Source organism: Nannospalax galili, unplaced genomic scaffold, assembly GCF_000622305.1.
Source record: "Nannospalax galili isolate Female #2095 unplaced genomic scaffold, S.galili_v1.0 scaffold321, whole genome shotgun sequence".
Taxonomy (NCBI): domain Eukaryota; kingdom Metazoa; phylum Chordata; class Mammalia; order Rodentia; family Spalacidae; genus Nannospalax; species Nannospalax galili.
This window is the reverse complement of record NW_008345972.1, coordinates 3,728,699-3,755,718: the sequence shown is the minus strand read 5'-3', so window position 1 is coordinate 3,755,718 and position 27,020 is coordinate 3,728,699. Positions and strand designations below refer to the sequence as shown.

Sequence of the window (27,020 nt, the reverse complement as noted above, 5' to 3'; positions counted from 1 at the left end):
AGCTAGTTCTCTTATCTGCTGAGCCATCTCTAGCCCCTGAATAACTACTATTCCTCTCTCTCTCACCCCTCCCTTTTTTTTTCTTTTTGAGGCATGATCGTCTTGTAGCCCCAGTTGGCCTGGAACTCGTTATGTAGACCAGGCTGGCTTGAACTCGAACTCACAGAGATCCACTTGTCTCTGCCTCCTAAGTGCTAGGAAATAGCTGTTTCCTAAAAGAAGATATTAAGTGGCCAATAAATAGTTGAAAAGACATTTAACATCACTAGGAAATAACAAATCAAAACCACAGTGATAGGCTGGTAAGTTGGCTCAACAGGTATAAGCACTGAGTTTGATCCCTGAAACTCAGTTAAAAAAAGAACCAGGGGCTGGAGAGATGGCTCAGTGGTTAAGAGCACTGACTGCTCTTGGAGAGGACCTGGGTTTGATTCCCAGCACCTACATGGCTGGCGGCTAACAACCATCTGTAACTCTAGTTCCAGGGAACCTGACACCTTCTGACCGCCACTGGCATTGCAAGACATGGGTACACTTATACACATACAGGCAATACACTCATACACATAAAATAAAATAGAAAAAAAAAAGAGAATCAACTCCAGAAAGTTGTTATCTGACTTTCACATGTGCTGTGGCACACGTACATCAAACACATACACATAAACGTGAGTCTAATGGCATACTCTTATTCCCAGCACTCAGGAAGCTGAGTGTTCTAGTTTGCTACTCTGTTGCTATGATAAAACATTGACCAAAACCAACTTGGGGAAGAAAAGATTCATTTGGCTTATAAATCCTGATCACAGTCCATCATTGAGGGATGCTAAGACAGGTTAACTTAAGCAGGGCAGGAACCTGGAGGCAGGAACTGAAGCAGAGACCATGAAGGAAAGCTGCTTACTGGTTGCTCCCCCTAGCTTATTCAACTACTTTTCTTTTTTTTAATTTCTTAATTTTTATTTTATGTGTGTGTGTTTTGCCCACATGTATGTTAGTGTACCCATGATGCAATGCTCACAGAGGCCAGAAAAGAGAGCATTGGATCTTCTGGAACTGGAGTTAAAGACATTTGTGAGCTGCCATGTCAGTGCTGGGAGCTGAACCTAGATACTCTGCAAGAGCAGCCAGTGCTCTTAACCACTGAGCTATCTTCTCCAGCTCCCTAGCTACTTTTCTTATACAGTCCAGGCCCACCTGCCCAGGGATGGCACTGCCTACAGTGGGCTGGTCTCCCCTATATCAGTTAACAATTAAGAAAATGCCTTATAGACATACCCACAAGCCAGTCCAATAGAGGAAATTCCTCAAATGAGGTTCTCTTTTCCTAGGTGTCTCTAGTTTATGTCAGGTTGATAAGAACTAACTAGCACACAGAGGCAGGAGGATTGCCACAAGTTCAAGACCATCCAGCACTAAATAGCAAAACACTGCCTCAAGAAACAAAAACCATCATGAGATACTACTTCATACCTATTATGATAACTATGAAAAAAAATACTCATAGCCAGAAGTGGTGGCATATACCTCTAGTTTCACTTGGGAGAATGAAGCAGACAGATCACTTGAAACTAGTCTAGATAACATAGCAAGACCACATCTTGTCTTAAGAAAAAGAAAAAGGTAGACAAGAAACACTGATAGCAAAATGTAGAGAAATCAAAACCCTTATAGGTTGCTGGAGGTAATGTAAAATGGTGCAGCTGCTATGGAAAGCAATATAGTGATTCCTAAAAAAATAATGATCTCCTGAATACCTGAATATATCTCTGTATACATTCCTAGGTATGTATCTAACATAAATGAAAACATGTCCTCATAAAAATTTGTACTCAGATGTTCTTCTCTCTCTGTTTTTTTTTTTTGTTTGTTTTTTTTTTTGTTTTTTTTTTTTACTTTTGTCTTCCCCAGCTGGCCTGGAACTCACTATGTAGACCAGACTGGCCTTGAACTCATAGAGCTCCACCTGCCCCTGCTTCCCAAGTGCTGGGATTAAAGGTAGAGACAACTCAAATGCCTATCAACTGATAGGTAGATAAACAGAATGTGTCTATATCCTGCAATATTATGTAGTCATACAATGTATTAATATATGCTACCACAAAAGTGAGCCTTGGGCCGGGTGTGGTGGCGCATTCCTTTAATCCCAGCACTTGGGAGGCAGAGGCAGGTGGATTTCTGTGAGTTCAAGGACAGCCTGGTCTACATAGTGAGTTCCAGGCCAGCTGGGGCTATAGGGAGACCTGTCTCAAAAAGACAAAAAAAAAAAAGTGAGTCTTAAAAGTATGTGATAAACATTCTACAAGTGAAACAAAGTAGTCACAACCACATTTTTTATGAATGCATTTTTATAAAGTGTCCATAATAGGCAAAAGAATAGTGTATTATTGGTTTCCTGTGGCTGTAATAAATTACCACAGACTTGGAGGCTTTGGTCTCTAGGTCCCATGACTCTATCCTCATGGTTGTCCGTTGTTTTTCTTGAATGATAACGCATGCATGTTTATAGTTGGCTAGTTTTTTGGGGGTGTGAGGGGCAGCAGTTTATTGAGGACAAACCACGGGACTGCCTCCCAGGATCAGAGAGAGCAACAGCCAGCAGGGGAAGTCAGACATCTTTTATAGGCAGTTAGGTGTTGGGGTAAATTTCCATGACATAGGCTGAGCAGTTTAGCTCAGGATTGGGTGGTCTCCCAATAAGCAGAGGGACTTTCCTGGGCTAAGCTTGGACCTGACATTTTAGAATATTGGGAGCTGTGCCACTATTTTAGGATTCTGTCAGCAACTAAACATTCCAGTCTTTTGTTGATATAAGGGATGACAGTGGTCTTTCTTTAACTACGTCCCGCTGGACAGGGATGTCAACAAAGAGGGGTGGTCTCAAAAGACTGAAACATTGGTCTGAAGTGTGGGGTCAGGAGGGCAGGCAGTAGTAGGAGACCCGAAGGGATTCAGTTAAGAGCATTTGGTTCACTGACTGTTGAGTCATCTTATTGATTCTGTCCCAAAGTCTGTCAGAGGGTAAGCAGGACAGAGGAAAGAGTTCAAGAAGATGGACTTGTAATCTTGGGCCTGATGTAGTGAGTGGTGGTAGCTGCCAGAGACAAATGGTCTGTATCACAGGAGTGTTCAGTCAGCAGTTGGCTTAATAAAAGGAGGATTTGGGTCATAGGAGACCCAGGCATTCCTCCCAGGTTTTCAGTACCACATGTATGGAAGCAGGCAGCAAAGATCACCGACCAAGACCATTCCATGGGGGACAGCAGTTTATTGCAGGCAAACTGCTGGACTGCCTCCTGGATCAGAGAGAGCAGCCATAGTTGGCTAGTTTTTGTTTTGTTTCTGTTTTCCTTGTTTGAAATAGGGTCTCACTGTGTGGCACAGACTGGTCTTGAACCTCACTATCCTGCCCTGATCCACGTCTTTGGGCCTTGTGAACAGAGCTAAGAAACAACATGCTTTTGAAACAATGAATAGAGCTCCATGGTTTTCCCCTAATGTTTCCACTTCAAATTAACCTTACAGACTTTAAAAATATTTCATCTTGAGCATGTGTGTTTCCTGATACGATGAATACCTTAGCTTTTAATCTCATTGGCACAGTTGCTTGCTTTACTCAGATAGTTTGAGAGTAAATAGCTTTATTACCACTAATGACAAAGTGTGGACTAAGCTTAAAATTCTTTTGTGCTGGCAGCTAACAATTGTCTGTAAGTTCAAGTCCAGGGAATGCGACACTACCTTCTGTCCTCCACGGTGAGTGCAGGACATGGGTGTACTTGCATATATGCAGGCATAACACCCATACACATTTTTTTAAAAAACGATTGTTTTTGCCAGTGTTCCTTGATCTGAGAACTGATACAGTTTTGAGTGTTTTTTTGTTTTGTTGTTTTTTTTTTAAGGTAAAGGGCCACGTAAAAGACATTTTTCCTATACTATTCTACCAACGATAGTTTCGAGTTTTTCTTTATGATTTCTTTTATCTTCTCACTTGTGAAAGGTTTACATGCTTTCTAAGTGCAAACCAGTAAGGTTTGGAAAAAGGCTCATTTCCAGCCCAGTTCCTAATACTTGACATCTTCCTGTGATTTGGCTTATCCCCCTAGTGTTTCTTCTGGCAGGTGTAACTGACTGTGCTCAGCTTCCTCAGATCTACAGAAAGGGCCTGTGGTGCAGTGTGGTGGGTGATATTAGGGATTGCCTTCTGCTTTCTACCTTGTTGGAGGTCACTTCATGTCAGAGCCTTTGTTCTTTTAGCCTTTCTGCAAGACAAATGTATGTGGGGAAAGTCTGTAGGGTGCTGGGCATAGAACCAAGTGCTGTCCAGCCCCTCCTGTGCCATTTTTTTCTCTGTAAACAAGACAGTAGTCTTTGTATTGTTAGGTGGTTGGGAGCATTCTTTTTTTTTTTTTTGAGACGGTTTCCCTGTAATCCCAGCTGGCCTGGAACTTACTATGTAGATCAGGCTGGCCTCGAACTCACAGAGATCCGCCTGTCTCTACCTCCCAAGTGCTGGGACTACAGGCATGCACCACCACGCCTGGTGGTTGGGAGTATTGAAGGTATTACACATTACAGCCTCATAATATCTAGCCTTGGGTACAAGCCTGGACATATAAAATGTTAATGGTAGGACAGAGGAGTAGAGATAAAGATGGTTGTCTGCTCCTCAACTTGTTTTCTTAGTTATCCTGGAACTTTGGGGAGGGGGCTTTGGAGCAGAAAGGAGAGCCATAACCTCTGTTGTAGAATAGAAACTGAGAAGTGCCTATAGATTGAAGGTGAGAACCAGGGAGTGCAGCCTTGGGGTCAGAGGCACAGTGTCAGGAACTGGGGTCTCTCATTGGAAGGGGTTGTTGGCAGCTCCCTCACAGACTCAGCTCCCACATATTATCACTTGGCCCTTGGGAGAATGTAGGGAATATATTTCCCCTGTGAGAAACCCTTGGTCCTTGGGTAACTAATTAATTTCTGTTCCCTATCCCTCCCTCTTGGTCTACAGAGCTGGGCTGGACCTTCTTGATGTCCCTGTTTAGGCCAGGAGTAGCATTGATCATCACAGCATGGTGTGTCTGCCCGCCCAGCTCCAGGCACTGAATCTCTTGACCCTGCTTCTGTGTGGAAAGGATTTGGGGTACCTGTGCTTGGTCTAATGTGTTTTGGGTCTAAGTAAATTCCGATCATTCCGCCTAGAACCTCTGTTCTTCCTGTCATATCTTTCATGGTAGTAGAAAAAACTTGCCAACCATATTAAAGGTCACAGAACAAGATAATCCAGGGCTTTAACACAGTCACATACGGACCTGCCTGGGTTCAGGGTTCTCTTCCACTGGACCTTGGTTGCCTCTTTTCCAGTCCTGAGGTTTCTTTGGCCCAATACATCCCTTATACCCTATTTGTCACATCACCATACTTCAGGTTGCCAGGCCTCGCTAGACCTCTGATTGTGGGGGTCCCCTTCCTATACTGTTTTTCCAATCAGAAATTGATGGGGAATTGAAAATGGGCTGTGTTGACATAGCTTCCTCAACATGCCTTTCCTCTGTCAATGCCACCTTGTCCTCTTTCTGTCCCTATTCCCTAGACTTTTCCCCTTTATCTACCCTATGCTGACTCCCCTAACTGGGAAACAGTGGTAGGTGGAGTATGGAGATCCGTGAAGGATAACACAGGTGTAGACAGTGTCCTAAGGTTTCTACACACATTCAGTTCATGTTCTTTTTTGTTATTGTTGTTGTTTTTAAAGATTTATTGTATATTTTATGTATATATGGGGGGCTGAGTGTATGTAAGTATACCACGTGAGTGCAGGAACCCTCAGGCCAGAAGAGGGTGTCAGATCCCCTGGAGCTCAAGTTACAGGTAGTTGTGAACCTCCTAGATGTAGGTGCAGAACAGCAAGTGTTCTTAACTGCTAAGCCATCTTTCCAGCCCTCATTTTTTTTTTAAAGGCAAGTTCTCACTATTTTAGCCCTGGCCGGCCTGGAACTTGTTACATAGATCAGGCTGGCTTCAAACTGACAGAGATCTACCTGCCTCTCCAGTGCTGAGATTAAAGGTACACACCATCATGCCTTGGCACATGTTCATTTTTTGTCCCTCTCCTCTGCCACCTTTTCTGTCGTGTAGTGGACTCTCAGTACCAAGGTGACTTGGGAGAACAGCCAGGCAAATGGCAGATATTGGGGACTTTGCTCTTCTGAGCTGCCATGCTGGCAAAATGGACATAACCGTGGAGGAAAAGATGCTTCTCTGAAATGAGGTTTTAATTCAGACATCTCTTCATTGGTTACAGAACAGATTTATGGTAGTGATTTCCCTGGAAAATTTCCCTGGGGTATCCTTAGGTACATAGAAGACAATTAGTGCAAGACAAACCCCAGGAGGGAGTTTTAAAAAGGGAGCAACAGAAACAGGTGGCCTGTGCAGGCAGTGGCCTTCCCTTGCCACCTCTGAAACACGCCTTGCTCTTTCCCTTCCCTGTGCGGTTAACAGAGAAGCTTGGGTTCCCAGCAGGCATAGACAGGGGCACCCATACAGATTTGTATACACATACATGCCTCATCAGCAGGGGAAAGGCCAGCATAGCATTGGCACAAAAAGTGAAAGTACTTTCATGCCAATTGTGCAAAGGCCTTTGGAGCTGCGTCTGATAAGCTTTGTGCCCTTGGGGGACACACACCCCCCCTCACCTCCCCACATATACACTGACTTCCTCTCTGTAACAAGAGGGGACTTGTGATGGGCTTTCTCTCCTGCATGCTCTTTCCATCAAGGTAGAGGAACTGCTTTTGGAGGCTCTGTACTCTTCTTACTTTGTGCCTCTGAGACATGGATCCAGAGGAGGTACAGTGAGCTAAGTGACTATGGCCATCTGAGGCAGTCCCAGAGGTCAAGGCTTGCAGGAAGAACCTCACCTGCATGGCTGGGCTGCATGAGAGGGTGGGAAAGGGGAGTCACATGCCTTTGCTTCTCCATTTGGAATTTAAGCGCTTCCTGTTCTTACTTGTAGGATGAATACCTTTCCCTTGTGGCCCGGCTCATTATCCATTTTCGAGATATTCGTAAGTAAGAGTTCACATTTTTGGGTGGTTTTGATTATTGTGAGGGGCCAATTTTGTGGCTGTCTGGGGGCTTTCTGGTGGGCTGCAGCACCTAGGCTAGACCATCTGTGTCCCCTCACCTACTACGAGGAAGTTGCTCACTGCACACACTCGATTCTAGATTCCCCACCCTCTTAGGCCTCAGCCTTAAAAATGTGGATTCTGACATGGAAATGTTGCTGTTGTTCATGCTTGTCCATTTGCTTTCCTTTTTATAGGACTATTGCTTTTACCTCTGGGCAGTTCTTAAATAAGCAGTTTACCTTGGAACAGGCACTTTATTCCTTAAAAGTTTATTTTATTAACCTCAGGAGGCTGAACTAAATGTGTGTTTCTATGAAACTAAGAGTGTCTGAGGTCAGCTTCCCATTCCTTTCTGCTGTGCTAAGGTTCCCCTCACCCCATCCCCTGCCCCCACTGATGCAGAGAATACTGCTGTGGTGCTATTGTTCCTCCCTCCTCAGAAGTGAGTTGTCATAACCTCCTGGGACAGGATTCTTGATTCATTTGTGTGTTCTTTGTATGGATACCAAGTATTCTTGGATGGCCATAGCCTATGAAGGGAACCAGAGCTTGTGAACACTCTTGAGTTCCATCCAGCAGCCTTCCTGTCCTCCAAATTGTTTAAGCACTAGACAGACTCTTCTTGACAGGGGCCTGTCCCCATTCCACCATAGTCTGGAGGGCAGTCAGAACATGGGTTGTAGTGGCAGTTGCAGCTTCAGGGTCAGTCACTGAGGGAATGGGTGGACATTGAGACACTTTTACCAGAAAGACCCGCAAGGTAGACTTCACAGATCTTACTTTCTTTAAAGTATTGGGAAGTGTAGGAGAAAAGAAGGACCTAAGAGTCTGGGGAGCAAGCAGCTGGATATTCTGTCATGTACTCCCCTCCATGCCTTATTTGTTAGGATAGTGGCCTAGGATGCATACAGCCCAAGCAGGAAGCTTCTGGGCTACCAACAGTTAGGGCACTTTTCCCATAGAGGCTGTGTCCAGCAGACAAGGTTTCCAGCCAACCTTAAGCAACCTTGGGTAGCCTTGGCTTCCTCACCTGGAAAATGGAGATATGTTACACTAGAATGGACTGAACATGGAATTGCTGTTGAGTTTGGAGTACTGTTCTTTTAGCCTCATCATGGATTCCTATTACTTGTTTATGGTTCAGGATCTGAGCCAAGACTTTGGACCTAGAAGAAGGGAAAGGCCTAGCCTCTCCTAGTTCAGGGTGCTTCAGCCTTGGGGGCAGTTCACTAAGTCCAGGTGGATCCCCAAGTGGTTCCATACCCTCTCCCTCCAGACTTCCTTTGTGTGAACAGTGGGAGTGGAAACCTCCTCCCTAGTTGCCAGAGTACCAGTGGCTCTTTGGGATTGAAGCTCTAGGGGCCTTTTTTCTATGCAGGGTCAGTTCAGTTTTAGCAAATGACCTCTGGTCAGATGCCTACAGAACTGACTATCCTGGGAAATATGTGTTTATATAAAACTGTTTACTTTGAGGGTTTGTGTTTGTGTTTTTATACAGATAACAAGAAATCTCAAGCTTCTGTCAGTGGTAAGTTTTCCTTTTGAAATAGTTTTTCCCAACCTCCAGTTTGGGTAGCGGGAATGGGATGGTGCATTCCTGGTATGCCTGGGCCAGCTGTTATTGGAGGGATTGTTTGAAAGATTCACGAGGATGCAGCTCCCAGCCTCTTCACCATGTGCTTTCCTGCATACTGAAGTCCTCAGTGCCTCTCCATCCTATTTTAATGGGCAAAAAGAGTATAAAAACTCAGAAATCTTTAACATTATCTAAAAGAACCAAGTGGCTTAACGAATAAAATAATCCATAGCAGTATGTCATGAAGAATAGCTGTGGAAATTCACTTCCTTAATTATAAAATTATGAGTTCAGAAATCTTTTTAGTTTCAAGGTTTATCAGATAAAGGGAATTGTGTCAGCTGAATTGGTCTCTGCCTTCTGAGCAGATCTACTTTGGCCAGCTGATCCTTAGCCTGTCACAAAAGGTGTGAGGTTCTGTGAGAAAGTGCTTGCCTAGCATGTGTGAGGCTCCGAGTTTCATCTCCAGAACCACCAAAAAAGGGGTATGAGCTCTCATTGCAGGCTGTGCAGTTGTGTGGCCTACTCTAGGCACTGGAGCCCTAAGTGCCTCCGCCTATATATACCTATATAGCCACCACCCTCAGTCCAGGGCTGGTTAAGTGAATATGGCTTGGAGAATGCCTGGCCTCTATGGTATTAAAGCAATGGAATCATTGGGCATCACCCAGTTCTGTGGCCAGATGACCACACCTGTCTGTAGGTAACTGTCTTTTATGAGTCCACATTCATTGGGATAATGGCATCTGGCTCCTTGTCCTTGGCTGTAGCATTGCTTCCTCAACTGCACTGTTGTCCTGGGGCTTAGTGGGCATGACTTTGCCCCTCAGCACTCTGTGGAGCTCTCTTGTACTCCTTACCTGCTCTGGGATGGTGCTTCTGGCCACAGAACTGTGCTGGGGTAGTGTTCTGTAGAGACTTAGCTACAAAAATGGAGCATTGGTGTGTCAGCCTACTTGTGCTTTCTCTGGGGAGTGTCTACCTGGTCTTGCTTCTCTGATCTGACCACTATGTTCCTACCTGCTGGGAAGAAGGGCCCTCTCATACTTCAGTGTCTCTGGAAGTCTGCTGTGGGCTCACCCTGTAAGAGTTCTGGACAGAGAATAAGGGCCTGGTTGTTAGATGCCCTAGAGGACTCAGCCTATCTTCAGTGCAGCTGTGCACATCACAGGGATAGAATATAATCCAAGATTAGGACACTGGCATGGGCCAGGCTGATGCATGGAGTGTGCTCTGTGACCCTAGGGCTCATGTTCTGGTAGTATTCAGAGTCCTGGCCCTAGGCATTTGGAAGTTTCAAGCCTCTGACTCTTAACTGCTTGGGACTTTGAGTGGATCATGCTTATGGGGTGGGGGTGGGGGTGGGTGGGGGTGCGTCTGTGTTCCATAAGTCTCTTACCTGTAAGCCAATCCAGTTTTCCTCAGACACTGTGCCCTTGTGTTCCCACAGACCCCATGAATGCACTGCAGAGCCTTACTGGTGGACCTACCCCAGGAGCAGCCGGGATTGGCATGCCTCCTCGGGGCCCAGGACAGTCCCTGGGTGGAATGGGTGGCCTTGGCGCCATGGGGCAGCCAATGCCCCTCTCTGGGCAGCCACCTCCTGGGACCTCTGGGATGGCCCCTCATGGCATGGCTGTGGTGTCGACAGCAACTCCACAGAGTGAGTACCATATTTCCTTGTCAGACAGCACTGCATTACATTCTTTTGTTTATGATGTTATTGAGAAAGTATAGAGATGCCCCAGGTAGCTCTGTCCTGGGCAAGCCTTCTTAAGCTAAGAGGAGTAAAACTGGCTCTCTTATTAGCCTAGGGCAGGAGGTGGGGAAAGCCTGGGACTTTTTTATCAATGAGATAGAAACTATCTATTGGAGTTCTCAGCCATGAATAAGTGCCATGTTAGCCCTCTATGCTCTCACAGTCTGCCCCAAGACTGGGGGTACCCCTGCAGCTGCTCTTGCCCCTTGGTCAGGCTTGGCTGTGCATTCCAGTTATTTCTCCATTGGGTTCCGCCTCTTGTAGGAGGTCTTTTGCCCTCCTTTCACCTCTCTATAGGACATGCTCTGATTCCTGCACACAGAGTGGGGTTGCAGTCAGCTGAATTGGCAGATTTGTTTGTTTATTTGAGACCAAGTCTCACTATGTAGTCTTGACTGGCCTGGAACTTGTGTAAACCAGGTTGACCTTGAACTTGCTGTAGTCTTGCTGCCTCTGCTTCCTGAGTATTGTTGGGCTTATAAGCCCATGCCACTATTACTGGCTATTATTTGCTATTTTATACTAAGAGATTGTTTAAATTTGGGGCTTGGAATGCCCATGTGATTTGTCTTATAATCCAACTCCAAAGAATTTGTCTTAAAGAATTATTTGCCAGACATTCTGTGGTGAGGTCGTGGTATCCTGTCCACCCTCTCCCTAGTCTGACCTTGGCCCACATCCTGTTTTCAGCTTCCCCAGAGCCTGGTTTACTGGGGGGCACTAGTTGAAAGCTGAGGTGCTTGTGGACTTGTGTATCCTGCTGTGCTCTCTGTCAGAGACCCCGTCTCTCTGCCCTTGACCCCTGGTCTTCTTTGTCCATATGAAGTAGGTGCCAGTGGCCTCCTGATCTGTCTTCCTGATGCCTTCTACAAACACTGCTGTGTTGTTCAGGCTAATTTATGTCTTAAGAAGGCAAAGCCCCTGGGTCAGAGATTTTTCCAGAAAATAGAGATTGGTAATGTAACTCAGTGGTAGAGCAACTCACCTAAAAAGCTCAGAGCCCTATGTCACATCCCCAGCATTATATGAAAAAAAAAAATATGGGCTGGAGAGATGGCTCAGCGGTTAAGAATACTGACTGCTCTTGCAGAGGACCCAGGTTCGATTCCCAGTACTTACATGGTGGCTAACAACCATCCATAACTCCAGTTCCAGGGGGTCTGATGCCTTTTTCTGACCTCTGCGGGCATTGTACGACACGGGTGCACTTATATGCAGGCAATACACTCATACACATAAAAAATTTTTTTAAAAAAATTTGAAAAAGAGCCAGGTGTGGCGGTGCACGCCTTTAATCTCAGCAGAGGCAAGTGGATCTCTGTGAGTTCAAGGCCAGCCTGGTCTACATAGTGAGTTCCAGAACAGCTGGGGCTGTAGGGAGATCCTGGCCAAAAAGACCTAAAAAAAAAAAATTTGAAAAATAAATTGAAAAAATTTGAAAAAGGTTAAAATATTGGCAAGAAGCATTTGTTGCCAAGCCTAATGGCCTGAGTTCAATCCTTGCAACCCACGTGGTCGAGACTCCTCAAGTTGTCATCTGACTGCCACATGCTTGTTATGGCACCATGCAGCCCCTCCCACATAAATGTAAACAATTTTTAAAATATTGGCAAACTTTATATATAAAGAAGTTAAATATACATGACAAATTGAGAACTACTGCTAAAACAATGGGAGTGATTTATAAATTTCAAATTAAATAGAAGAAAATATAATAAGAATAAAAGCAACAAACAATCCAGACAACATATATAAAGTCTAATACAATTATCTAAAAAAACCCAATTAATTAGGAAAAAAAACAGGCTGGAATGATGGCTCAGCAGTTAAGAGTATGTACAGCTCTTGAAGAGGACCCAAGGTTGGTTCCCAGCACTCACACTGAGTAGCCTACAACCCCTTGTAAAGCCAGGTTCAGGGGATCTGATGCCTCTGGCCTCTTCAGGCACCTACACTCATGTGCCTTACCCCTCTCCCCGACATAATTAAAATAAAGTACATCTTTTAGAAAAAGACAGAACTTAGAAAAATGAGAGACAAGGAAACAGCTCAGTGGTAAGAGGGCTTGTCTACCTTTCACAGCCTGGGTTTTCAACTCAGGATTGGGGAGGAGAAAGGGAGACAACTAGAAATAGGTTGAAAATAAGTAATCATAATCAGATGACTACAATTTTCTTTTTTTAATAGTTTTTTATAAATTTATATGTGTCCGTGAGTGTATTCTGGAGGGGGGGGGACCTGCAGAGGCCAGAAGAAGGTGCTAGATCCCTTGGAACTGGAGTTAACAGGCAGTCGTGAACTGCACAGCATGGGTGCTGGTAATTGAATTTGAGTTCTCTGCAAGTGCTCTTAACCACTGAGCCACCTCTCCAGCCCCAAGCTTTTCTAATAAAAGACAGAGAATGTGATATTGAATGGCAATGCAAAGGATTAGTATAGTTGTATTATTCTTTAGGAAACATGCATACATACTGGAAAGGTATGAAATAGAAGATAATTTATTAGATAGCTACCTCAGTTCCATTGTAATTGCTAGTTAAGCAGACCAAAATTGACACATTAGAAAAAAAGTAATAAATAACTTAATCTAAGATTAGGATGAAACAAATATGTTTATGAAAATAACCATGAAGTAAGTCTCAATTTCAGATTATTGTTGTTGTTCACTATTTTCTGAGTGTCAAAACTGTGTTCGAAGTCTGTACCACAAAGATAAATTAGAGTTCTCACACCTACCCAGAATGGCTAAAATAAATTTTAAAATAAATAAAATTAACTTGTGACAACATTAAGTTCTTGTGATGGAGAAACTGAGTCACTCCTGTATTTCAGGTGGGAATGCAAAACAGTTCTTTAAAATTTAAGTATATAAGAGCTAGAAAGATAATGCAGAGGTTAAGAGTGCTTCCTATTCAACTATGGGGATAAAGGGGAAGAAGGAGCTCAAGAGAGATGGGACCATAGCAGACAGGAATTATCAAGGAAGAAATGGGGGAAATGGGGATACTTTAAATGGTGTGGGGGGGATAACACAGGAAGAAAGAAAGGAGAGATAAATAATGCCTAACTAGTATAAAGAAAAACCCAGAGGGAGCCAGGTGTGGTGGTGCACGCCTTTAATCCCAGCACTTGGGAGGCAGAGGCAGGCAGATCTCTGTGAGTTCAAGGCCAGCTTGGTCTACATAGTGAGTTCCAGGCCAGCTGGGGCTATAGGGAGACCCTGTCTCAAAAAGACCAAAAAGAAAAAGAAAAACCCAGAGGGAATCATATTAGTCCAAAAACCTCCTGAAGAATTACACATAGCAATATCCCTCCATGAGTCTATGAGTATAGCTGAAGACTACAGAACAGGAAACAGTTCCAGATAGGAGAAACAACTTTGAGTTGTCGGCCAGGATAGTCCGAGACTCCCAAAATTACAGAGGCTATTGCCACAGCCCTTGATTGCCTCCCAGAACTTGAAGGTAAGACCCCATTGCTGAAGACAGGACATAACTTCAGACACAGGATTTGGAGCAATGAAGTTGAAACTGACCTGGAAGCCACCTGCCCTGAAGGCTAGCTCTCATAGCTTTGGAGAGCATTACACAAGCTGGTAAGGGAGAACATCAATCAATGGTTCAACTACAAGGCCTAAAAACCACATCAGTGACCAGCATAGTAAACAACATTGGTCCAGTAGTGGCTCTTTTATCTCGGGAGTGATCAACAGCTACCTAATTGGACTTAAAGCCCACTCAGTGGGAGGAAACTCATATGTGGTACTATAAACCTAGCCAAAAACACATAGCTGGAGAGGTCATAGATCTTAGAGACTCATTGGAACCTACAACAATGGTGTCAACATGCACAAGACCCATGCATACTCAAGCAGACAAAAACCCAGCAGAGAACTATGGAAATAGACAGCAGGCCTCAATCTTAGTTGAATTATTGGCAGCTGATTACTGCTGGGTGAGGAAGAGCTGATCTTAAAGGGAAGCTGATCTTAAAGGACTCTAGATGGGCTCATTAGACCTCAGTGGATGAATTTTCACTGAGGAACATCTGTGGACACTAACTTGACATGATAGGCCTTAACACAAATGACAGCATGTGTGGGGGGCAGTATATGGGAGGGGGCAATGGAGAAGGGGATGTAAAGATTGTTAAGAGTCCATAAAATTCCCTAAATTGACCTCTCAGACACTGAGTCTCAGCAAAAAGGAGTGCTTTATTGGAACCAACCAGTTGGGGATGCAGATAAGTCTCAGGAGCTGTGCTGCGACCCTTAACAGTGAAAACACAGGGCTTTTAAGCAGAAAAACCACAAAAACCACAAAGCAGGGGCTGTCCATAGAAACTATACACAGAATAACCAGGAAAGGATTGGAACAATCTAGGGCTGATTTTCAGAGACTTTACCTATACAGCCATTGGCTGTCTTACCTGGGGCAAAATGTTCTTTTTCTTCTGCCCTGGATTATTTCCATAGAGACCATACACAGATGTATCAAGTATACTGTCATTGGCTAGCCCACCTGGGGCAGAACGATCTATCTCTTTTGCCCCAGACCATTTCCATAGAAATCATAAACAGATACCAGGAAAGGGTTTGAACAATGAAGGGGTTTTCCAGAGTTAGGTGGAGGGCAGCTGTTTCTCAGAGGATAGGGAGGGGGTCTGAGGGGCACTCTCTTTCAAGATGATTAAGATGTTCTGTATGAAATACACAGAAATTCAATAAAAAATTTTTTGTTTCTTTCTGAGAGGCATGTGTCACCATACCCAGCTCCAATAAAAGCATTTTTTTTTTAAAGTGCTTACTGGGGCTGGAGAGATGGCTCAGCAGTTGAGAGCACTGACTGCTCTTGTAAGGACCTGGGTTCGATTCCCAGCACCAACATGGCAGCTAAAACCGTCCTTAACTCCAGTTCCAGGGGAATCTGAAGCCCTCTTCTGACCGCCACGGCATTGCACAGCGTGGGTGCACTCACATCCAGGCAATACACTCATACATATAAAATAAAAATAATAAATAAAATATTTTTTTTTTAAAGTGCTTCCTATTCTTTCAGAGGCCTGTGTTTGGTTCTCAGTACCCATGTTGGGTGGCTCATAATTGCCTATAACTCCAGTTCCAGGGGATCTGACAACCCTCATCTGGCTTCTGTGGGTACCGACACATAATGTGGCATACACTCATACAAATAAACACACATATACATAAAAATAAATTGTAGGGCCAGGCATGGTGGCACATGCCTTTAATCCCAGCACTTGGGAGGCAGAGGCAGGCGGATCTCTGTGAGTTCAAGGCCAGCCTGGCCTACATAGTAAGTTCCAGGCCAGCTGGGGCTACAGGGAGACCCTGTCTCAAAAAGACACACAAAAAAAAATTGTAGTAAAAAACGAAACATGTATCACACTCTTGGGCATTTGTCCCAAAGGAATGAAATTTTCCATAAAAACTCCATGTGCAAACCTTCATAGGTTTATTTGTAATAGCCTGACTCTTCTGTCACCTCAGATCTTGGATTATGTGAATAATCACACTAGGAGATACCCATACTATGAAATACTATATGGCAATGGAAGGAACTATTGAATCATCACACCTGGGTCACTAGAGAATTATGTGGGTGAATAAGAGCCATTCCCAAAGGCTTCATATACTATATGGTCTGTTTATATGTAACATAAAATTACATTTATTTATTTATTTATATTTGTTGGGGTATGCATATTCCACAGTGTATATGTATAGGTCAGAGAACAATTTTTGGGAGTCAGTTCTTCCCTTTCAGTATGTAGGGCCTAGGGATCAAACTCAGGGCCATTTTAAAAACACTGTTGTGGGGCTAGAGAGATGTCTCAGTGCTTAAGGGCACTGACTGTTCTTGCAGAGGACCTGGGTTTGGTTCCTAGCACCCATATGGCAGCTAACAACTGCCTATAACTCAAGTTCCAGGGGATCCCTTCTGGCCTCTGTGGGCACTGCATACACGTGGTGCACTTACATACATACAGGCAAAACACTCATATGCATAAAAATAAATAAAAGTTAAAAAATTACTATTGTATGAAATTTTGAAACGATAGTTTTAGAAGTGGAAGGCAGTATGGTTGCCAGGTCTTAAGAGGTGAGGTTGTTGAAGGAAGGTGCAGTTGAGGGATGCTTATAGTATTGGAACTGTTCAGTGTCTAGTAGCTTTATTGAAATATTATTTTGGGGGTGTGGATTGAGACAGCGCACTGTGTAGTCCCGGCTGGCCTGGAACTCACTATGTAGACCATCTCAGCCTGGTGTCAATCTTGCAGAAATCCAACTGCCTCTATCTCCCAAGTGCTGGGATTAAAGGCCTGTATCACCATACCCAATGAAATACAATTCATGTTAACATGTCATTCACTCATTCAAAATGCACTATTAGTGGTTTGGGGTATATTCACAGTTTAACAGATACCACCTCAACCAGCTTTAGAACATTGTCATTACTCTAGGTGAAGTCTCACCACAAAAATAATCTCATAAGGTGACTATTCATATTAGTATTCACCATAGCTCAAACATGGAAGCAACTCAAATGCCCCCATTTGATGAATGAATAGACACAATGTGGGAATACAGTAGAATATTACTTAATAAAAATAATACCAATAAAGCTGATAACCTTTCACAGTCTTGAGTGAACTTTGTAAATACTATCTAAGAGGAGAAAGCACAGACTGGTACCATTTGTATGAAATATTCAGAATAGGCAAATCCTTAGACAAAAATAGATTTCTGGTTTCCAAAGGCTGGGTAGCTTGTCCATCCAAAAGGCTGACTTGGCCCTTTTATTTTCTCTTTGATTGTTAGAGATTAATTCAGGATAATAAGTTCCATAATCTACAGAAATGCCACTTCCTACTTGATGTGTCTTTCTAGTAAGTAGAGTGTTTATGCCAGTGGCAGCCTTGGCAGTCGGCCATGGCCTATTGCTGCCTGCCTCATTTGCCATGTAACTCTGGGGCACCTGCAGAGCAACATAGTCTAAGCCTGGGTGTCCTCTCCAGCTCAGCTGCAGCTCCAGGCATTGCAGCAGCAGCAGCAGCAGCAGCAACAACAACAACAGTTCCAGCAGCAGCAGGCAGCATTGCAGCAGCAACAACAGCAGCAACAACAACAGCAGCAGCAGCAGTTCCAAGCACAGCAGAGTGCCATGCAGCAGCAGTTTCAAGCAGTGGTACAACAACAGCAACTCCAGCAGCAGCAGCAGCAACACCTGATTAAGTTGCATCACCAAAACCAGCAGCAGGTACTAGGTTCCTCTGCTCCTTTACTGGGCCTCCCTTCTGTAGTTCTTGAACCTGGAGTCAGGTATATTGGCTACAGTGCTGGGTACAGGGCCTAGCTGACCCTCCCCCTTGGGTTTCCTAACAGGTGGGAAGAGTAGAACCTAGCTTGGGAGGAAGGGATTGAAATTATAGGAGGAGGCCCTCTTACATAGGCTCCCAACCCTACACTACAGGCCTGCATTGTGTCTTGGGCTGTAAGCAGTACATAAAAGCTAACGAAAGCAAAAAAGGAGGCGGACACTCCAGGACTCAGGTGTGTTTGAGCTGTGTTGTTAACACACTTCTTTTGAGGACACACACAGTTCTGTTTGGTTTTGTCTTATGTCTGGGCACAGAATTAGGCAGTTGCCAGCTGGTATTGTGTAGGGCAGTGATGTGTCACATAAGAAGCCATACTGGTTAGAGCTCTTTGGTTCTCCTGTGGTTTGCATTCGGAATCTAGACATCCTCCTCCTCACAAGGGTTGATTGAGGGAGGAAAGCCCCAAAGGAGCTTCCTCAACCTGCTGGTCTCCTCTGGCTTTGGAAGCTCCTTTTCAAAGCCAGCTGTTAATCTTTAGCCCTACATATGTTCCTTATGGCCCATCCTCATGAGGTTAATACTACTGACAAACAATTTCTCTGAAGCGGTTACAGACACCTGCAATTGCTTGAGCTTCTTCCCTACTTACTGTATACCTAGTCTTCCCTCTTCCTGAATCTTCCATGAACCTATTTTATTTGAATCAGCCTAGCTGTAGACCAGCCTTCAGTGGTCAGGGCACAAGCACAAACTTGGTTTGTCTTTAGTGTCTAGAACACAGCTACAGTTGGCTCAAGGGCTCTGAGTCCTTCTGTTTGACATGGTCCCCTTCCCAGTATGAGAGGTCAGCCAGGTAGACTTCCCCAAAGGCTGTGCTTATGTCCCCCAGGTGTCCTGGGATCAAGGTGCCCCAGAGGTGGATGAATGGAAACTGAGTATTATTATTCTGTCCCCAGATACAGCAGCAACAGCAGCAGCTACAACGGATGGCACAGTTGCAGCTGCAACAGCAGCAACAACAGGCTTTACAGACCCAGCCACCAATACAACAGCCACCAATGCAGCAGCCACAGCCTCCCCCTTCCCAGGCCCTGCCCCAGCAGCTGCCACAGATGCATCATTCACAGCATCACCAGCCACCGGCTCAGGCCCAGCAGCCCCCAGTTGCTCAGAACCAACCACCACAACTTCCACCACAGTCACAAAGCCAGCCTTTGGTATCACAAGCACAAGCCCTCCCTGGACCAATGTTGTATGCTGCCCAGCAGCCACAGCAGCTGAAATTTGTGAGTACCTAAGGCCAATGGTAAAGCATTTACATCTCTTATGGTGTTGTATGTGGCCAGCAGTCCTGAGGGCAGCAGTTTCTGGGGCCCTTCAGATGTAGATAGCATGTCCTTTTCTTAATGTACTGAGTATAGGCCCCCTTCCTATGCCAATCCGCACATCTAGCTTCATAGCAGCTCTAGGCAGTGAGGAAGTGTCTGAGAGTTATTCTCACACATTGTGCAAGGATGTTACATCTTCAAACCTAAATGACTGATTTCAGCAGTGTCTGTGGCATGTCTGATGGCACACGATTAGGTTAAGATGTAATCTTGCCATGTGGGAGGATGTGTTGTATCCATCATCAGCTGTCCATGGTGGTTTACCTAACCTCTTGGAGTTTTATTCTGAGCCATTATGTTTTGTTTTTGTTTTTATTGGGTGCTGGAGATTGAATCTGAGAGCCTCATGCAAACTAAGTATGTGATCTGTCACTGAGCTTCCTTCCCAAGCACTGAGCCTTCATCCCCAGCACTGAGCCAAGATCTTTAAGCCTTACTGTATTTCTAAGAGACATTCATATAAAACGTAATTGTAAGCTGGGATTAATGGTACACATCTTTGATCCCAGCACTTGGGAGGCAGAGGCAGGTGGATCTCTGTGAGTTCAAGACCATCCTGGTCTACATAGGGAGTTCCAGGCCAGGTGGGGCTACAGGGAGACCCTGTCTCCAAAAGACCAAAATAATAGTAACAATAATAATAAAATAAAATGTAATTATTACAGCCTCATTGTACATCTCTATATAAGTCCCACTTATGACATACACAGAGGATAGAATGTTTCCACCAAAACCAGTAACTGTGAAAAGAGTTAACATCTTTTCAGTCCCTTGGTTTTTGTGGCCTTTTCTACTTGTGTTTCATTGAGTGATATGGGGACAGGGGCCTTACCACAACTGAGTATCAGGGTAAAGAAGAGGCAGGCTGGGAGGGTTGTGAGTTACAGATACCGACACTAACCTATTACCTGGAGCCAATGCGCTTGGACCAGAACCTTCATGCACTCTTTGGTGGGGTGTTTGCTAGGATTGGGCCTGGTAGCTTGAAGATATTCAAGATGAAGCTCCCTTGTGGGTCTGGCCAAGACCTGCCCTGTCCCTGTAGAGGTATCTCCATGTACTAGTCCCACATGTCTTCTATTGCCCAAGGTCATCTTTCTAGCTAAGGCTGTTGCTAGCCATCCAGCCTGGTTTCCTTCATGGAGTCTGGGCTCTGAGTGAGGCTCCTAGGGACTGAGAGGGCTGGGCTGTGTGCTCAGCTTTGGAAACTTACTTCTTGCAATTCTAGTTGGTGTGCATGGGAGGGCTATGTTTATTCTTGCCAGAATTGGGAGATGTAGGGCTTGGCTTTGCCAACTCAGAGCCATGCTGGTATGGGATATTTCTGATGACCTTATGGGATATAGCACATCATAGCCTGTGGCGTCATGACAATCGCATCCCCCCATCTCAAGGGTAAACCCCTTTAAAAAAAAAAATTTGTATGTGCATGTGGGCTTATGTGTGCCATAATGCATGTGTGGAGGTCAGAGGACAACTTAGGAGTAGTCTTTTTCTTCTCCCATACCATGTGTATCCCAGGGATCAAACTCAGGTCATCAGGCACCTTTACCTGCTGAGGCATCTCACTCTTCCCAAAAGCTCTATTCTTAAAGCTCCCACATAAGTAGTAGATGCTCTGCCCTCTACCCCAGGTTGTTCCAAGTTCCTTTTTCCTTCCTCCTTCAAGGTCCGTGCTCCGATGGTGGTCCAGCAGCCGCAAGTGCAGCCTCAGGTTCAGCAAGTGCAGCCCCAGGTGCAGCAGCAGGCGGCAGTGCAGACAGCACAGGCTGCCCAGATGGTAGCTCCCGGCGTCCAGGTGAGGGCCTTGGGAGCCCAGGGTTTCTTTAGTCACTAGCAAGTGAATGTCTACCCATGCATAAAGCTCTACTATGAGGGTCCTGGTTGGAGTAGTGGCTAAGTTGGTAAAGCATAAGAATCTTTTATTCTGAGATACCGCCTCACCCCACCCTGAGATCCTCAGGGTGGCTGGCTTGGCGTGGTTATAACTGGGACTTACTAGCTGCATATTGTTTGTGGTTCTTATTTTTCCTTGGGCACCCTGGTCTTCCCTCCTTTAATACCACTTGGAGGGGGAGCTTTAGAGAAGAGAGCTTTAAAGTTGTATTCTACCTCACCTTCCACTGGAGCTTTTGTGTGCAGCTGGCTGAGATGGAAGGCAGCCTTTTAGAACGTGGAAGATGACAGGTACAGTGGTAGATACCTGGCTCCAGAAACCATGCACTGGCATGTGCTACAGCAGGAACAGGGAGAAAGCACCCTGGACTTTCCCCACCCTCGGGGACTTGGGCGCTATGTGGAGAAAGTGTGTACTCTGTCACTGACCAGCTCATACCCATTTTTCTGCATATCAGACGCCAGCGGGGTGACAATATGCAGGAGGCCTTGGCTAGCTTTTAGTGTCTGGGGAATTGAGTATCTAGGATCCCTATGAGGTGTCTCAAAAACCTGCCTTACCTTCTTGCTGGCCACAGTGTGGGGACACATCTAGTCATGGCCTCAATTCTCCCTGTGTCTACTTGTCGGTGGACACACCGAGAGTCCTGACACAGAGTTTAGCTAGGTGTTATGATGAGGCTCTTGCTGGATCCCACTCACAGGTAGTGCTGTGATTGTACTTTATGCTCTCTGGAGGCCTGCACAGGCTGGTTCATGAGTCTACTGAGCTCATTAGGCAGAGTGCATAGATTGTGGGTCAGGTACATCATGATGTGCCAGACATCATTTTACACTGGGGAGGAGGGCTCAGTGATAGCTTTTCCTGCCGCCGCCCCCCGCCCCCACTGTATTACTCACATCTTGGATGCTGCCTGAGGAGAGGTCTTCTGGTCACTGCATCTAGTGACCTGGGCTGAGGTTTCTCATGTCACCTACATTCTCCATTGTAGTCTTGTGTAAAAACACATTGTGGATTTCCTATGTGTGGCTTCGGGAGGCTGACCACCCTGTGAGGTTAGTCATCCCTGGAGGTTAATCATCTCTGTGATCACTACTGTGTCTCAGCCATGGCCTCAGGGGATGCCTTCCTCTTGATCTCTTGGTGCAAAGGAGGGGTGTGGCATGCTTATAGTCGGCACAGTGGTGACACATAGTGACTGCCCTGCCAGTGGAAACCATTGCCCTTGCTCTTCATGATCTTCTCTCCACTGACCTGGGGCCTACTTCATATAAACCTCTACATCTCTGGCCCAGCCCATAGGCTTTTTCATCCCTCTCTTGACATTTGGAAAGCAAACAGCCATGAAAAGATAGCAAATGTTACTGGCGTGGGCCTGTTCTGATTTCTTGCTGGAGGATGTATATATCCTGTTGCTTGCTTTGTTGGTGTCTTGTCAACTACCAGAAGCAGGGTATGGCTGTACATACTTAGTGCTTCACACCAATCTTCTATGCATGGTGCAGTTCTTCCTTCTATTTCTTGCTCCTGCTTCTGGTAGAGGCCTGCCTGAGAGTATGGCCAGCCATCAGCATAGTTACACGGAGCACACAGCTTGGTTGTCAGTGTCCCTCCCACTTTAGTGGGAGATCATTGGCAAGTGCAGGTCATGGTAGGCATAGGTCCTTTCCTGATCAGGTAGGGACTATGAGAAATTGTCATATCTCTAGTAGTTTGGAGGGTGATCACCCTTTTGGTTTATTTCCTCATGGGTTTGAAATTTTTCTTTTTTTTTTTTAAAGACTGTGCCTTCAGTATTTTAAGAAGCTTATTGTGCCTGGCCTGCAGTGTCTTGGGCCTTGTTTCTGATGCAGTGTCACACCCAAATGTGGGCGGCAGAGAGAACCTCAGAGGTTCTTGAAGTCCAGGATCAGGTGGGATGCACCTGAATTCTGCTTCTCAAGATTCAATGCCACTGCTGCTGGTTTTCTTTTGGTCCTTGAACTTAGCATGACACAGTTTTATGGGACTGGATTTGTGTGTGTGTGTGTGTGTGTGTGTGTGCGTGTGTGCGTGTGTGCGTGTGTGCGTATGCGCACGCGTCAGGTTTTTTTTTTTGGTCTTTTTGAGACAGGGTCTCCCTGTAGCCCCAGCTGGCCTGAATTTGCTATGGAGATCCACAGAGATCCACCTGCCTCTGCTGGGATTAAAGGCGTGTACCACCATACCCGGCTCATTGTTTTCACAATGGGGGGGACAAGGGTGTGGCTTGGGTATGCATGGCAGGCCCTCCTGAAATCCAGTTTGCTACAGTGGGCCAGGCAAGGCTGCAGTGCTCTGATTTGTGAATCCTAACCAAGGTGTGGTAACTGTAGAAGGTAAGAGAATGGAGCAAGATGCAAAAGAAGTAGCCAGATGGGAAACTGTGGTGTCTTTTCTAGTTCTCTCACATCACTGAAGTTATACTCTCCATGCAGATGTGTGTGTGTGAAGGTTAGGAAAAAGACAAGACACCAGGACAAGCGCATCTTTAGATGGGTTTTGTTTTGTGTCTTTGTTTTTGTTTTTGAGACAGGGTCTTTCTGTAGCCCCAGCTGGTCTAGAACTCACCATGGAGACCAGGCTGGCCTCAATCTCACAGAGATCTGCCTGCCTCTGCCTCTGCTGGGATTAAAGGTGTGCACCACCATGCCCGGCTATTTTTTATTTTTATTTATTTAATTTTTAATGTGTGTTGCCTGCATGTAAGTGAGTGCACCTGTGTTATGCAATGCCTCAGAGGTCAGAAGAGGGCTTCAGATTCCCCTGGAACTGGAGTTAAGGATGGTACATAACTGCCATGTGGATGCTGGGAATCGAACCTGGGTGCTCTGCAAGAGCAGTCAGTGCTCTTAACTGCTGAGCCATCTCTACAGCCCTGAGACTGGGTCTTAATGTAACCTGAACTGGCCCTGAACTTCCTATGTGGTTGAGGATGACCTTGAATTTCTGGTCCTCCTACCTCCACCTCTGGGATTAGTGTAGAACTGAAATGCTCTCCTGTGTATTAGTTGGTTTTCTGTTACTATAACAAAATACCTGAGACAACCAGTGTATAGAGGTGTTCTAGTTTGCCTTCAACTGTTGTGACAAAGCACTCTGACCAATACCAACTTGGGAAGGAAATGGTTTATTTGGTGTACATCTCCTTGGTCACAGTTTATCACTGAGGGAGCCCAAGGTAGGAGCTCAGGGCAGGAACCTAGAGGCAGGAGCTGGAGCACAGGTCATGGATAAGCTTGCTCCTCTGGCCCCCGCTCAACCTGCTTTCTTATATAACATAGGCCCACCAGCCCAGGGGTGGCACACTCACAGTGGGCTGGGCCCTTCCACATCACTCAGTAATCAAGAAGATGGCCCACAGACATTGCCACAGTCCAGTCCAATGGAAACAATTCCCCAATTGAGACCCCCTCAACCCAGGTGTGTCAAGTTGACACTAACACTATCCAGCACAAGAGGAAAGGATTATTTTGGCTCACAGTTTTGGAGGTTTCAGTCCATGATTGATGACCCCATTGCTTTTGGGCCTGTGTCAAGGCAGCACATTTTGACAGGGAGCATGTGGTTGAGCTCAGGAAGTAAAAGAGAGAGGAAGAGACCAGTGATTATGTCTCCAAGGTCATACCCCACATTAGTTACTTTTTCTATTGCTATAATAAAATACTCTGCCAAAAGAAACTAAATGAGAAAGGATTTATTTTACTTCCTGATTCATGGTACATCATGTCAGGGAAGTGAAGGTGGCAGGTGCTTGAGGCAGCTGGTCAATTTGCATCTGCAGTCAAGAAGCAGAGAACAATGAATGCATGCACTCAGATTATTTTCTCCTGGGTGTGTAGTTCAGGACCTCATCTCAGAGAATGGTGCCACCCACAACAGACAGATCTTCCCACCTCAATTAACCTAAGCAAGCTAATCCCCTCACAGGTATACTGAAGGTTTGTCTCCTAGGGTGATTCTAGATCCCATCAAATTGGCAGTTAACACTAACCATCACACATATACCCCCACCACTGACCCAAAGTCAAGACCTTGCCTCTTATTAAAGTTTCAACCACCTTCCAGTGGTGCCAGCCTAAGGACTAAGCTTTAAAATATGTATTTTTTTGTAGTCTTGAGGATGTTGACCCTTGATTATGTTAGCAAGTACTTTACCACTGAACCACATCCCCAGCTCAAGATCAAGGTTTTTTTGGGGGGGTGTTTTGTTTTTTGTGGGTTTTTTTTGTCTTTTTGAGACAGGGTCTCCCTGTAGCCCCAGCTGTTCTAGAACTTACTATGTAGACCAGGCTGGCCTCAAACTCACAGAGATCCACCTGCCTCTGCCTCCCAAGTACTGGTATTAAAGGCATGCACCACCACACCCAGCTATTACTTTTATTTTTTGTGTATGAGTGTATTGCCTGTATGTATGTAAGTGCATCCATGTCATGCAGTGTCTGCAGAGGTCAGAAGAGGGCTTCAGATTCTCTGGAACTGGAGTTTGGATGGTTGTTAGCCACCATGTGAGAGCTGGGAATCAAACCCAGGTCCTCTGCAACGGTAGCCAGCCCTCTTAACTGCTGAACCATCTCTCCAGCCCTGAGGACCAAGTTTTTAATAAGGTATAGGCGACATTCCAGATACAAAGAGGATCATCCTGCTGCTAGAAAGCCCTGGGTAGTCTTTGAGTGGCTGAACAATATTCCTGCTGCTGTTCCTAAGAATTGCCTTCAGCCAGGTATGGTGGCACATGTCTTTAATCTTAGCAGTCAGGAGGCAGAGAGGTAGGTGGATCTCTGTGGATCTCTTGGCTAGTTTGAGGCTAGCCAAGCCTACATAAGTGAGATCCTGTCTCAAAAAAACAAAGAAGACCAAGAAAAACGAATTACCTTTTCCATGGCTCTGAAGGTGATTTACCAGTGCATGGCCAAGTTCTGGACTCAGTCTGTAGACTCAGAAGTTTGCAGCTTCTCAGAAGCAATTCACAGGGTTGCTTTGATGGCCCTTGAATCATGGCAACCAGTCATCTAATCAGGAGCTCAAAGATGTAAATTAAAATTCCCTGTATGGTGCTCACACATTTGATGTCAGGATACAGAATCCACATGTTGCAGTTTTCTGCATATGAACTGCCACACACCACAGAACAGGCCACCAGCCCTGGGAAAGTCACTGGCATGAGAGGCCCAAGTGGACAGCCTTCCATGCCTCATCTGGAGTGTGTCCTCAGAGCATCAGAGATGCCCTGTAGAGCCAATGCCAGGGTGACAGGTGTGGTGCTGGATATGGTGACAGAGGCTGTGCTCCTCAACTGGGATAAGTGTTCTGGAAGGATCAGTCAGTCCTGTCCTGTTTGTTTGCCTCTTTTAAAAAAATGATTATTTTTATTTTATATGTGTGAGTGTATTGCCTTTATGTTTTGTAAGTGTACCTGTGTCATGCAATGCCTGAGGAGGTCAGAAGAGAGTGTCGGATCCCCTGGAACTGGAGTTTATGGGCGGTTGTTAGCCATGATGTAGGTGCTGCGAATTGAACCTGGGTCCTCTGCAAGAGCAGCCAGTGCTCTTAACCTCTGAGCCGTGTCTCCAGCCTTTTGTTTGCCTCTCTTATCTAATATTACTCATGCTGCTGAGAGAAATGACATCACCTGCAGTGGGATTTCCTGGGGTCCAGTAGTAAAACCAGATCAGAATGTCCTTTATTTTCAAGTAATCCTTATACTTTTGTCTTTTAACCTTCTGTTCTTCTAGTATACAAAACTTAGTGGTAATTTACAGGTGACAGAGAATTGCACCAAATATGTCACATCTGTCATATATATGCATGTGATATAGCAAACTTTTCAGTTGCTCTTTGACCGATCCTTGACCCAGAGGACACCTGTGTCCAGCACTCCTGCACAGTAGCCACAGCTGGAAACCAAGCC

The 27,020-nt window shown here is 45.3% G+C and overlaps 1 protein-coding gene across 5 annotated transcripts in view; it reads left to right on the top strand.

Annotated features, from left to right (window-relative positions):
- The window catches only part of Med15 (mediator complex subunit 15), a 72,727-nt gene that overhangs the window by 32,872 nt on the left and 12,835 nt on the right, over positions 1–27,020 (top strand). For 4 of the 5 annotated variants that reach the window (XM_008842285.3, XM_017800379.2, XM_017800378.2 and 1 more), the window contains 6 exons: positions 7,016–7,067; positions 8,629–8,658; positions 10,157–10,369; positions 17,504–17,745; positions 18,763–19,092; positions 20,864–20,992. In XM_008842285.3, the coding sequence (XP_008840507.1) occupies positions 7,016–7,067; positions 8,629–8,658; positions 10,157–10,369; positions 17,504–17,745; positions 18,763–19,092; positions 20,864–20,992 (996 nt within the window). The remainder of the gene's footprint in view (positions 1–7,015; positions 7,068–8,628; positions 8,659–10,156; positions 10,370–17,503; positions 17,746–18,762; positions 19,093–20,863; positions 20,993–27,020) is intronic. The other variant, XM_008842287.3, reaches the window with a different exon arrangement.